Genomic DNA, 17946 nt, shown 5'->3' with positions numbered 1-17946 from the left:
TGCCAGAATCTTCAGCTTACATTTTTTGGATTCTCCCTCGAGTTGAAGAAAGTGATCATTTTGAGGACCCTCGATACCGTTATTGAGGGGCGTGTACACATTCCAGAAATCAGCCAACATCGTCTTCGATAGCCAAAGGTGTTCGGTGTGAGTTCCCTATCCGAGGCGTTATTGATGTTTCAGTAGGAATAAGGTTTCAAAATTTGCAGGTTACTAGTTATTCCTTTTAGACACCTCTTACGACAAGCAAGGGCAATTTGCATGTTATGTAATGGACTTACAATTTTCCCTGTTTGTCTCAAAATTCGGGAAGTTCAGATTCATTTCATGGATTAAGCCTCACTGGCAATCATCGTTTGTGAAATGGAGACTAAAATTAAATATTCAAGCGTCTCCAGTCACATATCGCTGTAACTTTCAGAAATGGAATCCCAACGAGGCTAACATCAATTCGCATTCGTGTTGGCTTTTTTCAACCCAAATTGGATCTGTTATGAACATTATTATGCCAGCTTGTGAGGCAGTCAGAATAGGCGAAGTTGAGCCCAAAGAAGTTGAACTTTTTTTCCTTGTATTCAGGTTTTAACAAGATTAATAAGCGTAACAAACGCTTCAGATCCACTTACATTTGGTGTAACACCTTTATAAAGTCCGGGTCCTACAGAATTCATTCCACCCTAGTATCAGCTACGTTCCGCCATTGTATTACCCAAGAAGCGAACTTTGTTAGACGATGTTGTAGTTTTGTATTGAAGTTTATGGAAATGTTTTGTTGTTAATTTCGCAAATTCTGCGCTGCTACTGTACTCGCTTGTCAGTGTTTCGACCCGCGCGTGTTTTCACATTATCCCAACAGGGCGCTTGATTGAACAACGCCAAACCAGGGCTAGTCCAGGAAAACATGTCAGCGGAAAAAGGGGGGGGGGGTTATACCATGACTTCTACGGCGGACTTCCAGGGACACTACTGGATAGAATCTGCCCCTTCTCCTTTTTGTTGCTGAGGCTAGCACTCACTTTGGTTTTTTTTTTTCACTAGAAAACTGCTTTTTACTTTTCGGGATTTGATATTCTGATTTCGATTTGATTTTCATTATACGAACGGTGGTAAAAAAAAAAATTCCAAGATTTGAAAAACTGAATTTTTCATTTAACTTAGCTACTGATCCATTTAACGTGCGAACCCATCGTTACGCCAAGCTATCACTTCCAGCCTCCCTCCGCCTCAAGCTCTACTCTCTCCGTCCAGCCGCTGACCGATCTAGGCCTCCCTCCGGCTTAAGCTCTACACTCTCCGTCCAGCCGTTGACCAATCTAAGCCTCCCTCATTGTGGCATCGTTGATCCTAACTTTAAACTTCAATTTCCGTTCTAGATAGTAGGTCGTCAAGTACCGGGCATGTTGATATTACCGTAGGTTCGCCAAAAACCACAAAATATATCAGCCCCTGCACTTTCTCTTCAAAAAACTAAACTTGCTGAAGCTCTGACCACGGCTTGGGGAAATGCAACACCACATCACCTCACAATTTTCGAACAGAACGGCCTAGTCGATACAAGCGCCGAAGTCTCCGTCTTTCCCGTAGACAAGTAGACATGAGTCTTGGACTTCGGCGAGCTTTTGCTTGGTGCTTCATTATCGCGAACAACAGCATTCCGATCTTAGATGCAAATTTCCTGTGCTATTACGGCCATATAATTTCTGTTGGGTCCTCAAGAAAAATCGCATCCTATACGACTAATATTCGATCGTGTCTGAAAACATTGCTGACTCATATTCATGCATTTTTTCAAAAATACCGTAACATCACTATCGATCGTAGTCTCTCTGGGCCCGTTAAGCAAGATGTTCAGCACTGAATCAACACTACTGCCCCCTATACTTTGTAAGGTGCGTCCATTGCCGCCGCAAAAGCTTACAGTTCCGCGGGGAAAATTTGAAGAACTTCTTAACCATGGTATTTGCAGAACCTCCGAAAGATATTGGTCTCTACTACTTCATATAAAATACCACCTCAACACATTATTAGTTGCGTATTTCGCAATTAGATACTACGGTATTCCCTTGAAGGCAGGCTCACAATGTACACGAACCAGAAACCACTCACTTTTGCTTTGAAACTGATGTCGGATAACGCGTCTCATCGTCAAATTAGGCATTCGAGCCTTATCAGCCAGTTCGCTTCCGACATTCAACACGTGTCTGGAAAAGATAACACTTTGTCAGAGTTGCAGAGATCAAGCTCAAAGTCCCCGCCATGGTTGATTTTCCGGCAACCGCGAAGGGGCAGAAGGGCGATGCAGCTGTTCCGAGCCTTAGGATCAACTCCAGGCTCAATGTTCAGGATGTAGTGCGAGACTTCAGACAAGGGATCATATATTCCGTCCGATTTCCGTAAAGGCCGCCCTCTATGTTCAAGACGGCCTGCTAGTTACGCAGGAAAAGCCCACAGTGCACCCGGCCGCCAGTTGAAGTGAAAGCGTGCGAGAGTATTTATAAAGAATGCTTACCAGTGATGAAGGTGCACATAAAATTCTTGTTGACAGCCTAGAACAAACATGAAAAGAGGAGGAATTTGTGCAAGACTAGCATTACCAAATGATCGTTTTCTGGCCTCCATTTTGACTGATCTGCCATACGGAAGGTCGCGGTTCAAATCTCACTGGTGGCAGTGGGATTTGTATCGTGATTTGACGTCGGATACCAGTCGACTCAGCTATGAATGAGTGCCTGAGTCAAATCAGGGTAATAATCCCGGGCGAGTGCAATGCTGACCACATTACCTCCTACAGGGTACTTTAATCCTGTAGTGTATTGTTACGGTCCCGAATGAAGTGCTCTAACACACTTCAAGGCCCTGATTCAAAATGGATTGTTGCGCCAACGATTATTATTATTATTTCTGAAATTTCACATAAAATATCGCTAAGCTATGACAAACAACCTGCAATTTTTGAAATTGCTCTAAATAAAAACGAAAGTGTCAATTTATCGAAATTTTGTTAAACCCCCCAGTCCACCGTGTCATCCGTAGCGCAGTCAATAAGTATAAGACCTGGTCGATAGTGTATACCGATGAACACGAGCTCCTTATTCCATCCCTCACACATCTCCATAGCGATAAGGTCTTCAATTATTCCTGCTCCTCGCGAGTATTTGCTCCGGAAATGCTTTCGGCAGCATAGCCAGTCGAGTGCTCTTTTTGTCATTATCATAGTTAGCGGTGGGTCTACTGGCTCCTAGCTTCACCCTTGATTTTCCCGGGATTTCCCTTCTCTTGAACTCGGGTTTGGGTTTCTTGGGAGCATTCCCCTCTTGTTAACTGATTTTCGGTGTTCCCCGATTTCTTGACTCTGATACTGCACGCTTAGGTCTGTCCTCAGTCTTCTAACGGGCCTCTTCTGTTTTCAGGTCTTCCTTCAGATAGCGCAGATACCATTTAGCACCTGCGCCACTGAAGCCTGTCTTCTTCCTGACGTCTGATATGGGTACCTCAAACGTATCCTTGCTCGTCCCTGCTTTTTGAGTGGGAACTGCTATCTTCGCAGTAGGCCAATGTTGACTTTAACTCCACTGGTTGACTTCCTAACTTCTTTCTTATTGTGTGTAGTCACTTGGCTCTCAGTATTGCGGAACTCGGCCTCCATCTGATGGACCTGAGGTCCAGCTTGTTTGTTGTTTGATTTCTTGGTTTGTTTTATTGTAATACTCTTCCCATGAGTATGAGGTTCAGGAGGTCTGCAATGTCATAGCTAAGGTAGCACGGGTAAGGTCAAACATAATCACTGAGGTGACCGGGCATTCGTGAGGCATCGTTGGAACATACTCAGTTACCGCCGACTGCAAACTATCCAATTGGCACGATTCGCATAATACCCTGAATTGGTTTTGGCGTTCTGTGATTAAGTTTTCGTTGTCGAGTTTTTCAGAACAGCTTCCCAACAGGAGCTATAAACTGTGCTTAATTCCAAAAGCAAACAACTACCAAAATTTCACTAACACAATCGATTATAAATTATTTTGATCCCAAAAGGAGAAAGAATTAAATATTTCGTTTCATATTGTTTCAGGCAAGCTCATTAATATCTGCGGGACATGGATTTCTGGAGGCTTGTAAATATTATCTACCAAAACTTCTACTTGTGCCCATATGGCATGCATTTCTATATATAGAATATGTTAGTATATTACGATCTCTAAGTCCGTCAGTTGAGGATACAGAAAGTTTTTCACAAGTTTTGGGCTTATTAAAACCATTGCAAAGTAGTCTAGAGAATATCGTATCACATTTACCAAAGTAAGTCAACTGAAACATACAAATTGCGTATGGTTAGTGTAAAATTTGATTTACAGGGAGTCGGTGGTACGAACACCTACACGTGCCAGACGTCAATTAGCAATCTTAAGAACTCTGGAGTTGCAAAATAGCGTGGAACACTGGGATACGGACGTTGTCGGGCAAAATTGCAATGAATTTATTAGAGGTAACGTTGGTCTGATATAATCAACTTGGACTACTTGACTAAATGCTATTCTAATTTTTCAGAGGATACTCTAGCTAAATTAGGATCAGGGAAACGTATAACTGAACGAAAAGTTTATCTGTTTGATGGTCTCTTAGTTTTATGTAAATCCATTTCAAGACGTCAAGCCACCTCGGTGGCTGGTAATAATTACGAATATCGATTAAAGGAGAAATTCTTTATGAGAAGACTGCACGTTATAGATCGAGCCGATACCGATGAGTTGAAGAATTCATTTGAAATATCGCCCCGTGATCAACAATCTGTTGTACTCATAGGTAAGACGTCACATCACTCTAATGACGTCATAGACTTTGTAAAATTTATCTTGTTTGTTCTTCTAGCAAAAACTCCTCAACATAAAAATGATTGGATGGCCGATTTGATAATGGTTAATACAAAATCGATGTTAGATCGTATACTCGATAGTTTTTTATTAGATATTGAAAAACAGCATCCCTTACGAATGCCTAGTCCAGATATTTATAAATTTGCAGTTCCTGATAGTCCAGAAAATATCATATTAGAAGAGAAGGATAGTACGGGTGTGCCACTGATAAAGGTAAACTTTTGAGTCCTCAGAAGACACAATTTTCAATACAAAAACATATTCTTCCATCGCAAACAGGGAGCAACATTGTGCAAATTGATAGAACGTTTAACTTATCACATTTATGCGGACCCTATGTTCGTTAGAACATTCCTCACAACATATCGTTATTTCTGTACACCTCATGAACTTCTTCAACTGCTGATTGAACGTTTCAATATTCCTGATCCGAGTCTAGTGTATCCTGATCAGCCTAATGACAAAGACATGATCGGATGCGAACCTGATAAAATACATAAAAATTCACAGAGAGAAGACTGGAAACGTTACAAGAAGGAGTACGTACAACCCGTTCAGTTTCGAGTGTTGAACGTATTGCGACATTGGGTCGACCATCATTTCTATGATTTTGAAAAGGACGATGGATTGCTAACAAAGTTGCAAGATTTTCTGAACACGGTGAATGGTAAATCAATGCGAAAGTGGGTCTATTCGGTCCTGAAGATAGTGCAAAGAAAGGTTGGTATAAAAAATGTTTGCGATCTCTTGACTCAGAAGTAAAAGTTTACATGTTCCCTACTTCAGACTTCACACAAAGATAGCCACAAAGAAATCACTTTTGCTTACGGCAACAGCCCACCTGCGATTGAGCATCACTTACAAGTTCCTGAAAACGAATACAACTTGCTAACTCTCCACCCATTGGAGTTGGCACGTCAGCTAACACTTCTCGAGTTTGAACTCTATAAAAACGTAAAACCTTCAGAACTAGTCGGATCTCCGTGGACGAAAAAAGACAAGGAACAGAAAAGTCCGAATCTACTTAAACTAATGAAACACACAACAAATATGACTAGATGGTTCGAGAAGTCAATAATTGAAGCTGAAAATTATGAAGAACGCGTTGCAATGGTTACACGTGCCATTGAAGTGATGATTGTTATGATGGAGTTGAATAATTTCAACGGATGCCTATCGATTATAGCGGCCATGGGAAGCGCCTCTGTGTTTCGACTAAAGTTAACATTTTCAGGTCTACAATCGAGATATGAAAAATGGTTGGAGGAATGTCGCGAACTTAACACCGATGGCCATTTAAGAAAATATATAGAGAAATTAAGATCCATAAACCCTCCTTGTGTACCATTTTTCGGGCGCTATCTTACCAATATTATACATTTAGAAGAGGGAAATCCAGATTTCCTACCCAATACAGAACTGATTAATTTTTCTAAACGACGAAAGGTAGCGGAAACTATAGGAGAAATTCAACAGTATCAAAATCAGCCATATTGCTTAAAAGTGGATCCGAAAATACGGGTTAGATCATATTTAATTGACTTATTTGGCGGCTGTATTTCAACGATTTTCCTTCCAGAACTTTTTACTGAATTTGGACCCTTTCAAAGGAATGTCGGATACAGAAATATCGAACTATTTGTATAAAGAAAGCTTAAGAATAGAACCTAAAGGCTGCAAACAACCACCAAAATACGTAAGTAAAAATCATTTTTCTTAAATCCATTTTTATGCTAACAAAAACCATCCGCACAGCCAAGAAAATGGCCGGACATACCCCTCAAATCTCCCGGTATTAAACCACGACGGCAGAATAACAATAGCAGTTCAAATTCCAACAATCAGAACACTTTACCGCAACTGGGTCAACATTCGCACAGTTCAAAGTCACATCACATGCATACCAACGAAGGCGAGCAAAGTCCACCTGGTTCGAATTCATTCTCTTCAAATACATCATCCAATGCGAGTGATTTCAGTATATTTCAAACTATTCGGATACAACCTCGCAATGGATCGGCCAATAACTTCCACTATAACAGTCAAACCCATCACATCTCCCATTCGGGTGATGCGAGTATGCATCACACAAGCCCAATGTCGTGTGCAGCTTGGACATCTACACCCAAGGATTTTTCAGATACGGTATCAATCAATTCAACAATGATGGGAGCAGCACCAGGAATACCAAAACGATCGAACAGTATTATATCGGTGAATTCTACATTCGTCAACAGTTCAGCCGATTCATGTTGTAAACCAATTTTAAGTCCGGCGAGTACGAGTAATTCAACTAATACGAATAATTGGCGCCATCCGCCTTTTGTTATTCCTAAACAGTATGAGCCGCTGAATGAAGATGCTCAACCGATGCTTTCAAATTCGTTCAATAGCTTAAACAGTGAGCCATCACCGCCGCCTATTCCTTCTCCAACTATTAGTCCGAGAACTGATTCTTGTCTAATGAATCGATCTCCATTCCAAAATATGTCACACCATAGAGTAAATACTAGATGTAGTACGTATAGTTTAAGGTAAGGAAAAAACAAATCACGATAAAGAGAACACTTCCCTATCTTAACATGCATCTGCCCTTTTAGTGATGATTCGTCAACTTCAGCGTCTAATGCTATGGGAGGAATCAGTGATCACCCGCCTCATGTGTTTCCGCCAAGTCCTAAAACTCAACAGAATTGCATTTTTGCAAATTCAGCGACAGATCTCGCAGGGTCGAATGATTTTGGACAAGTCCCAATCTCGCCACATGTTAATGTTCCAAGTACACAAATTAGCTTTAATCCAGTTGTTCCTCCACCAATTCCACCACGACGACCTGAACGGCGGGAACTCGGTGGAGAAGCTGCCAGCTATGCACAAAAACGCCAAGCACCAGACGCACCAGAGGTGAGATCATTTAACTTCATTGTTCAATTCCCTTTTTTAATCTGATTTCGAATTGAATAATTATTGATACGTCTTTATCTATCAATTTCCAGTTGCCACCACGCGATGGGGAACTAAGTCCTCCTCCACTACCGCCACGACTTCACCATCAACCCCGCAATCCATTAATAACACTTGATTCATTAGCCTCGGCACCGACCCTGAATCATCACCATCATAATCATCAACATCAAGATGGCTTCATAGCAGGGAACAGTAATTTAATGTTACCATATACAAGTGCAATTATGATGCGACGAAATTCGGCCATGGAAAAAGCAGCAAAACAACAACAAGCATCGAGCGGTCTAACAACACCAAGTCCCGGTTCGCAAAGTGCACAATCATCACTAGCAACAAATTCATCAACAACATCATCACCAATGACACCAGCAACACCTATGTCGCCATCACTTGCACCACCTTTACAACCACCACCAATTGCAACACGACGTACAAGCACAAATACATCGCCGCAATTTTCACCAGGCGAATCGACACCAAAGCTTCCGCCTAAGCCAAGAATGAATTCGAATTTTTATAATAATACTCAAGGTAAGTTTGTAGTCGTACAATAGAAAGTAACGAAACAGCGGCAAATTTTATTATTTACTAAGCCATGCAGGAGTCTATATAAGTCGTATGACCGTTTTGATACCACAACTCCTCCAGCAGAATCCAGCCAGCTCAGATCTTCAAAGCCAGCCCGTAGCATACACGAAGAAAAGCAGCTCTGCCACATTGCAACTACAGTTCCTCAAAGAATAGTTTACTCACTGTCCGTAGCTCTAGCTAGTGCTATGCAATCGCAAAAGAAGTGCTTGCGGGTTTCTCCTTTTTCTCCGCAGCTTCGCAAATTGTAAAGTATGCCGTATCTGAGGGCGTAGTCCCCTATGAGCCAGTGTCCCGTCCAAACCGCCGTGTCTTGCACAAGAGCTCCTGTGATCTAGTCTTGTTATAGGCGAGCCAAATCTTCCTTGACTTGGCATAGGTGGTGAATTTCCGCCATGTGAAGTCAGCGGCTTCCAAGTAGTGCGAGCAAATTCCACTCAAGACGGTCGCTAGCGGGAAACAGACTGTGCCCATTGAGCCCGCTTTTCTTCCTCTATATTCCTATAACTGGGAATCCAGAAGAGGGTGATTTTGAGCGTGCAGCCCAGTCAGTTCAGCGCATTATTGCACGACCTCATCAGCCTGAAGGATATCGCCATCGAGTACAAAGTCTTAATGACCGCCTGGATGATGGTCGGAATGGTTATTTTACGCTCAAGGCTCAGATAATGAACCCATCGACAGGTTTCCAGTATCGCGTTTGGAATACATAGCAAAGTTCCTCGTGAAGCTCGGCTTGCGTGTGGCGTAGTCTGTAGGGTACGCCCAGAGTTTCAAAGGTATTTCCTCTAGAATTTTACGGGTCCTACGGCCTCGCTGTGTGGCATCCCGACCCACGTAGTTTGACAGCATTGGACGTTATAGCACATTTAATGTGGAAGTCCTTTGGGAGGAGGTGTAGAAACTTTTGAGAACATTTGCCGGGTAGGACTGCAGAGCCATAATAGCACCTGCACATGTCGTCTTTTAATTTTTTTTTTTTGCTCAACGCCTTCCACCACACAATGGAACCATACATTAGGGTGGGACAAACCACGACTGTATACATCCAGGGAACCATCCTCGGCAGGAGAACCAATTACCTTACAAAGGTCCTCTTGCAGGCGTAGGCTATACAGACCTTCTTAACCCTCAATACAATGTTCAAATTCCAACTTAGCTTAGGGTCCAGAATCACATCTCGATACTTCACATTTGAGGAGAGAACCAATCTTTGTTCGTTTAGCCGTCAGAGTTACCTCCCAAATTAGTCTGGATTATCCTAGTTCTCAGCATGGATATTATCCAAGGCTTCCTTGGTGTTGGTGTAACTAACTTCCCCCCTAATGTTCCTAGTTAACATAACTAGTCCAATCTACCTAGCGTTCGCCGTGAGTCCATTACGGAGACACCAACTGTCGATTTCAAGCAGAGTTGCATTCAAGCTGTCACATGCGGACACCAGCTTGTCGTTAATTATTACGGCTAGATCGTCCGCAAATGCTTGCACGAAGACTTTTTTTGCCCTCCAGGAGCCATAGCAAGATATCCATTACCAGGAGCCATATCAGCGGGGAGAGGATCCCTCTCTGTGGACAGCCCCTAAGACATCCTGCTTCAATAGACTTCTGTTCGACCAATATGTAGATTTTTCTCCACTCCAGCGTGTGAAGGATCCAACTGATTAGCAGCGGTTCGATTACATGCTGCCTTGTCGCGAATGAAGCATAATCGAAGGCGTATTCTTTTTCGGAAATCGCCTTTTCAATTTTTGCCGTGAGCTCACGGAGTGATGTCTTCCAAGATTTGTCTTTCTGGTAGGCGCAGTCAGATTCCAGTCTCTCGGCTGAGGCCTGTATGCTCCTGTCGGCCCCGGGATATGATTTTGGATGCTGCCCTGGGAGCGCACTTCAAGCCAAGGGTTTGCTGTTTCTTCCTCGCTTTCTGTGTACCTCCCGCTTTGTGAACGTAAATAGCTCCGCTTTAACAAGCTTTGAGGTTGCCTCAAGGAAGGTTAGTCTCTTCGCAAAAGTATCTCCATAACGATCTTTTAGCCGATCTTATGCTCTTCTTTAGAGTTTTCTATGCCTCTTTATACCGATTCCAGCCAACGACTGAATCAGACTTCAGAGCACGATTGAGTAGCACCCTTGTCGTTATCCTTTTTTTTGCCAAATCCGAATTCGACTATGCTGTTTTACCCTTCTTTGACATATTGAGTGGACAGTTCCGAAAGTTTCTCTCATGCTAGTTGTGATCATCTGGGTTGTCTTCTCAATTCCTGCAATGGATTTGGTTCGAATCCCAGCAATCCTAACTAGGGCGCTCAATTCCGAAATGATGGGGCCGTAGGTGAATTTATGCCCATTACGAAATCAATGTGCCCTTGGTCCGAGAGGTTATATTGTCCGATGCTCTCCACCTATCGCCAGATCACTTTCAGGAAAGTAGGTTCATTACCAAAATTGAGGATCTGCAGATCAGTTCCTACTAGATGCCTTAAAAGTCTCGATATTCTTGCATTGATGTTGGAATCATCTCAGCATATGGGGTACGCATTGACTTCACATCCTGCTATTACTCCCATACCTTTATTTTTGGCATATTGAATAGCTCTGGTGAATGTTCCACTGAGAACTTCTTCTGTGTCAAAGGAAAATATGCAAAGCATCATAGAATCTCTCTACCTCCCTGTTGACTTTTTAGGCTTGGTTTATGGTTTGATCACTGTGAGATGCCGGAGCCGGGTCGGTCACTTTCATTGATTTACAACAGGTCAGCATGTTAGAAGTTTAGGCCCCTGACTACCCTACCAACAACTCACGCTTCTTGTATGGGGTATATAAATGTCTTGCAGCTATTGATCCGACGACTAATAAGTACAGTCGCCGCTTTACAATGCTGCAAATTTATTTGGGAATCATGGCACCTCATCTACGCTTCAGATGAAGATGCCGATGGCGGCGCGACCCATTCAATGGTTTTGGGAGTCAACACTTGTAACTTGACGCTCCCTAGTGCGTAGTAGAAACGGAAGCCCATTTATTTCCAAACATTCTTAATGTCGGGTCCGGGAACGCCGATAGTAAGGAAAGTTCCCGGCCTATCCGCTCTTTCTTTCTTGTTTTGCTGCCAGTATCCAGGTAGAGGTATTGAGGTTATTCTGAACAAGTTGTTCGAAAACTTCAGCACCATTACGTTCTTCTTCTGGAAGCCACAGACCCTTTTCAGAATTAGTCGCGCACATTCCCACACATCGTTGAGGGGGAGCGGTACTGCCTGATCCCCTCGGTCGTGTTTTCTTCGGCAAAGTTCAATCGTAACATTTTGCGGTATACGCCTTCTCACTTAAAGCAAAGCTTAATGCCTTTTTGCGAGGATCTAGCCCTTACGGATAGGTGGAGTTTCCTCCTAAGTTGTTCGAACTGCTCAGTATCGTAACCGGATGAATTAGTATCGTCGAACCAGACCCATTCATTGGCTTCGATAGCCTTGGCTGCAAATGAAGGTTCAGCCGTTGCCAGCCGAGTTGCCTTTTGTGTTGAAGAGTTGGGATCGTCCGAAGACCGCTGCCGCTTCGATTTTTCCTTAGCCGCAGGTGCCCTGGATGCTCCTTTTCCCTCAATATTGGCACAGCCCGAGGCTGTTCGAGGACAAATGCTTACCCATGGGCAAAACTCTAGCCTCAGGTGGCCTCAATTGGAGCCCGGGGCCAGGAGTGTTAACAAAAGGGAACTGCTTCGGCCCGTCCATTAATGACTGGTCCCAATCAGATTGGTTTTCACTTGAGTAAGTCGTTAACGTTCATTCGGGGTTGGATCGTTACGATCGTGATTTAATTTTGGTTTTTTAAAGGGTTTTTTGTTTTTTAGTTCTCATAATTGGCCCCCATGGCCTCAGTTTTTTTGGAGGGGTAGTAAGTTGATCTCAGCAGAGCTCCTTTTTGCCAAAGCTAATTGAAACCGGAGGTCGTCTAGTACCCAGAGCTCACGGCCACATCTTGACCCCTGTGACCATTCAGCCTTCGGCAAGGTAGTCGCACATTGTTTCTGGGTTTTGATTACCGCTTGGCTTCGGGTGTCACCTCTTGCTTCCTAGACGATCTTCCTTACTGGGCTCCCTCATCCCAACAAACTAGGTAGTCGACGAGGGAGCGGTGAAGTGATAATTTCACAGAACTCCTAAAAGAAACTTTGTCAAAAAAAAAACAAAAACTGGGCCATGCAGTGGAATCTACTATCCCCGATTGGCCGACAAATGAGTCATCCTCGAAATGCCTGACGGAAAACTTAAGAGGAATCTAGGCTTCTCAAGAAGTCGTGGAAGGAAGTCAACCCCATTTCTACAAACCGCACTATGTTCCACTTAGGTGATTAGGGGGGACCAAATATCACTAAAACTACTAACACAGCTTCCACGCTTTGTTTCCTTTTTGGTCGTACTTTTTTTATGGCTATCCCGCTGAACTCTTCCTGGATTGATTTCAAATCCGTCCACCGAGTCCTTTAGTCGTAAAAACTAGAGATATGAAAAATGTTCGATGATTCGGCAGCAGAGTATACTATATCGTGTCTCCCGTCCGATAGATGCTTGGTGTAGGCGTTAAAGCGTCCACACACGGCAAACCAAGTTGGTGACCAAGTTTGCGGTTCGTTTGCCACAGACGCAGCAACCGACCGGCAACTTCATTTCGTTGCGAGATCTCGACGAGTGCACATCATCGCGCCGTAATGGTCATTACGATGCGAGATGTCGAACAGTGCACATCGTTGCGTCGTGAACTTCGCTATGTTGCGCGCTCTCTTTTAGTGTGGCGAGATATATGTCTTCTTGAAAGTGAAAACGCACGATTTATTTATTAATATGATTTTATTTCCAATCGTTAAACTCAACTCTAACAACACAACTGCTCGTTACATGTCTTTTTCGTGTCGCTCTCTGGATTTTTACCAACATTTGATCCAGCGGGGCTCCAATTGATGTTGCTTCTCTGGCCAATTTTAAATGGGTGCTATATGCCTTTAAGTTTTGTTTTCCTTGTTGCGCGTAGAGACCGGAGATTGTGATATTCAGGGCCTGTAGTTCCATGCGTTTCTTGACCTCCCCGGTTATACTACGATTAGATTTTATATGGATTTGATGGGATTTTGGTATTATTATAAAATCTAATCGTAGTATAACTGGGATACATACCCCCTAAACAAGGATGGCTTCCATAAAGAAAGAATGTTCATACTTGATACAGCAATCAAGAATGGTTACACGGTCGAAATAATCGAAAAACTGATTAAGAGAAAGCAAGACCAGATATGGAAGAACCAACATTCAACATTGTTCGAGCAAGAAAGCACCCTAGCTGATACAAAATGGATGAGCATACCATTATCCAGAGACTTTTATAGAATAAAATCCTTCCTAGGAAAATACAATATAAACGTGGTCGGATCAAGCAGAGACGCAACCCTCAAAAGACAATTAGGGAGCGAAAAGGACCCATTAACGGAAGAGGAAAAAAGTGGGATTTACAAGATCAGCTGCAATGATTGCGAGATGGTCTACATTGGCCAAACAAAACGCCTCGTCACGACTAGGTTCCAATAACACCTAAAGGAAGTAGAGAAGGGAGAAAGACGAGGAGCCAACACGGTGCGTTCTTCGGTTGCGATGCATGTCATCGAGGAGGGTCATTCTGTGACGAGGCCAAATTTGGAACTGGTACGACAAGTGAATAAACCACACACCTTGGACGCATGGGAGAGCTTGCAAATATTGCGAAAGGATGGGGCAAAATTGATGAACACAGATGCAGGGAATTGTGCATCGAGGCTAATTAAATTTCGAAATTTCTTTCTTTAAGAGTTGATGTAAACATATACAAATAATTAACGGTGGGAATCAGCCGTACGAAACAACAACTCCGTCTTTTTTATAAGAAAGTACATCCAGTATAAATCGGCTTCTGTTGCTCAACTCATAGAATCTAATTCAGTACCCTAAACACCTGTTCAAACGAGAATTATGAACCATTCAATTGAACGATAAGAAATAAGTGCATCCGAAGCGTCATAAACCAATAATGAAATGTATGAAGTATCAAATGCACATCTGTTTGAATATTCAAGGATAAGGAAGATCATAAGATACCACAAAACATGTCTTTACATTCCAAATAAGGTAAATACATTTTACGAAAAGCATATGAACGCACAAAAAAGAAGAAAACTAAGACATTATCGTAATTAACTTGTAGCGACCGGGTAATTAAAAGTTTTGCACTTTAATTTTACATAGTGGCAATCTAATCTCTATTTCCAATCCTACCAATAAAACACCCAAACACCCCATACCATATACGACGATGCCACAAAAATGGCTTCCTAGATAATGATAGCAACAAGAACTGGAAGAATCATTGAGAATGTAATTAATCGAACGCATCAAATCATATCATCATTCATCATATGATATGAACGTCTCAAGCGTTCGCAGCATATTAAAATCGCTCCAAAGCTTTTCAAATGATCGAGCACACACCGAATCGATTCGTAACCGATTCACATTTAGAGGCCACGCCCACAAAATATCAAAACATTTTGATGTTCGTGCAACCATTGCCCCAACCTGAGTTTGTATGGAGAATTTCTCCACAGACGTGCAACCGCACTGCAACAGACAACTTGGTCACCAACTTGGTTTGCCGTCTGTGGGCGCTTTTAGAAATGTTATATTTATAAAGAAATGTGATTGTATTCCATCGTATTGATATGCTTCATTTGTTCTAATTGCAGATAAACACGCAACAATGTTTCCATATCCAAGTACAAATCATGAATAAGCGAATGATCGAAGGAACACTGTCAGCCAGAGTAAGCAAAGGATACAAAGAAAGAAAGCAAAGGATATAAAGAGAGAAAGGACTCGTATCAAATTTGGCTTGCGAACGATACACGATATCTAACAATTTTTCCTTCTTATTTAATTTGCAAATTAATTTCTGTTTAATAACAAATGACGACACATCAGACTTATGCGAACCATCGACAAATAATAATTAATTGGATAATTTTCATGGAAACTGTTATAAATACTACGATGTTGCGACTGGCACTGCAGATTGAGGCGGGGTAAAATGTTTTTTTTTAATTTTTGTTTTGTTTTTTGTTTTTTAGTTATTATTTGAATAAAAAAAAACGAAAAATGTTAGAATTTTCAAGCCATATTATCGAATTTCGTGCAATTTCAAATAATATGAAATAAAGCGAAATTCGTAAGATAAGTTCAAAAGTAAATGTTAGGAAATGTAACGTGAGAATGCTGTTTATTCAAATACGAATGGAAATTAGTTGGATTTTATTCAAAAGTGAATGATTTTAGTTTTCAACAAAAGAAAAAGAATTGAATGAAGTAAAAATCAATCAAAAAAAACTACACGTTCTTCTTAGACAAATCTCCCAAAATGTACCTTAATGTAAGGTGGTTAGTTTTATAACAAGTCAATGTTACTTGCTGTCTGCGTGAATCAATAAAAAAAATAAAGAAAAATTCGACTAGATTTGAATTAGATTTAGAATTGTTAAAACAGGGATCAAATTGTTATAATTGATGGAAATTATTTTCGAGATTTGTTTAAAAGGAATATTTTTATTCTTAAAGAAATTTATTGGCTGTTTTTCGAGATGAAATTTATTTGAGAAAGCAAAATGTCTTTTACGGTGCATGTTATATTGTATTTGATTAAGTTCGAGCACGAGACGAAGATATTTTTCATAGATTGGCTTTTATACATTTTAATGCGTTATTTTTTTTATTAGAAAAACATTTCCTTCGGTTAAGACAGTTCATGTTTTTGGTTCTAATAAATTTATGAACGTTTAGCTTCTAATGTAAGTCATAAATCTATCAAGGGAAGTTTATAGCGAAACGATATTGCATAGCAAACATGTTGTTAGAGAGAAAATGTAACGAGTTGTACTGAAGTCACAAAATATTTAAAAAAAAAACGTACCGTGAACACATTGTAATGTTTTCTGTATAGATATATAGATATCTATGTTAAATATATTTTTGTTAAATGAACAAGAAAATGACGAAAGGTATTTCGTAATAGGAAGAAGCACATAAACATTAATTCAACATCATTTAGGTGAGAAATTGATAGTATTGCAAATGTGAACAGAGATTATTTGAATATGCTACCCATTGCGTGCATATGAAATAGGAAACTTACAAATAAAATATAAATAAACGCAAAATAATGATTGATAAATAATCCAACAGGAAACAGAACAACAACATAGTCTAGTATGTAAAATAAGCAAGGAAATGTTGATGAAATAAAGAAAAAAAATGTTTAAACTTAGGTAAACTCCCCTGTGTACATATATACAGTATCAATGTGGAATAAAAATAATGTGATTTCATTTTTTTATACATATGAAATAAAAAAATTGTAATTTAAGTAATATAATGTGTACATAATGCGGAAGAAATGCAGAGTTTAAGAGAAAAAACATAATAAATAAATGCATGAGACAGACAAGAGAAACTGATTATATAGACAAATATTATATATAAATATCTAAAAAGAAAACATAATGAAAATATAAACCTATTTGTGACAATGAAAAGTTATTAGAATATGTTGAAAACAAAATGACGAAACAAAAAGAAAAATATAATTTTATAAAATTAAACACCGATCAGCAATCGTTTAGAATTGATTTGAATCCCAAAGCCTAGTTTGAATATATGCAAAGTGGTTGTTGCCGAATGAAAAAGTGATTTTTAAGGTTTTGTTTCCAAAACAAAACCTCTGTCCGTCTGTCTGTCTGTCACAGGCACTTTTCTCAGAAGCGGCTATACCGATTGACACGAAATTTGGTGAGAAGGTGGAAACTGCGGATCCTCAGACGTGCAGTGATTGATATCCTTCTACGTTGAGATTTAAGAGGGGGGGGGGAGGGTCCCCGTACATGTTAAAGGGGGGTGTAAAAGTTTTTCCCACCAAATATAAAGGTCTCGATCAGTACTTTTTGAAACCTGTCTTAGTTTTGAAATTTGTTAAAAAGGCGAAGAGTGGGAGGGGTGGAAAGTGATGATTTCTTTAACGGACCCATTCTCAGAAACTACCTAACCGGAAAATCTCAAAAAAAACAACAAAGCTATCTCTATATGGTGCCCAGGTCTCAAAATACTCTCCATATCGATATCTGTTCAAATTAAGTTAATAATAGTAAATACCATATTTTTGGGAAAATTGAGTAAACCCCCCCCCCCTTAAGTTTATCGCGGAATTATAAAAGTTGGTAGTACATAGTATAAAATATAATATGAAGCATATTATCTCCAAGTTTGATTATACTATTCATCATAATCATACTATTGGTAACAAAGTTACAGTGGGTCAAAGTTGTCTTTACCGTGTAAATTTACAACCCAAAGTACTAAATCTGACATGCTAAATGCATATTCTTAATGGGTTATGTACAAATGGGATAATTCTACACTCAAATATACTTACATAAGAAGAAAACAAAACCTT

At 40.6% G+C, this 17946-nt stretch overlaps 1 protein-coding gene across 1 annotated transcript in view; it reads left to right on the top strand.

The window, feature by feature from the left end:
• LOC119651115 (protein son of sevenless) overlaps positions 1–16405 on the top strand; it is a 28919-nt gene extending 12514 nt beyond the window's left edge. The window contains exons 6-16 of the mRNA XM_038054489.1: positions 4070–4296; positions 4353–4483; positions 4546–4800; positions 4867–5084; positions 5151–5591; positions 5658–6392; positions 6451–6567; positions 6627–7405; positions 7472–7775; positions 7868–8369; positions 15194–16405. Of these exons, the coding sequence (XP_037910417.1) occupies positions 4070–4296; positions 4353–4483; positions 4546–4800; positions 4867–5084; positions 5151–5591; positions 5658–6392; positions 6451–6567; positions 6627–7405; positions 7472–7775; positions 7868–8369; positions 15194–15240 (3756 nt within the window). The 3' untranslated portion in view covers positions 15241–16405. The remainder of the gene's footprint in view (positions 1–4069; positions 4297–4352; positions 4484–4545; positions 4801–4866; positions 5085–5150; positions 5592–5657; positions 6393–6450; positions 6568–6626; positions 7406–7471; positions 7776–7867; positions 8370–15193) is intronic.
• The last annotated feature ends 1541 nt before the right edge of the window (positions 16406–17946 follow it).

This window comes from Hermetia illucens, chromosome 3, assembly GCF_905115235.1.
Source record: "Hermetia illucens chromosome 3, iHerIll2.2.curated.20191125, whole genome shotgun sequence".
NCBI lineage: Eukaryota > Metazoa > Arthropoda > Insecta > Diptera > Stratiomyidae > Hermetia > Hermetia illucens.
The sequence above is the reverse complement of the archived record's forward strand: the minus strand, read 5'-3'. Positions and strand labels throughout refer to the sequence as shown.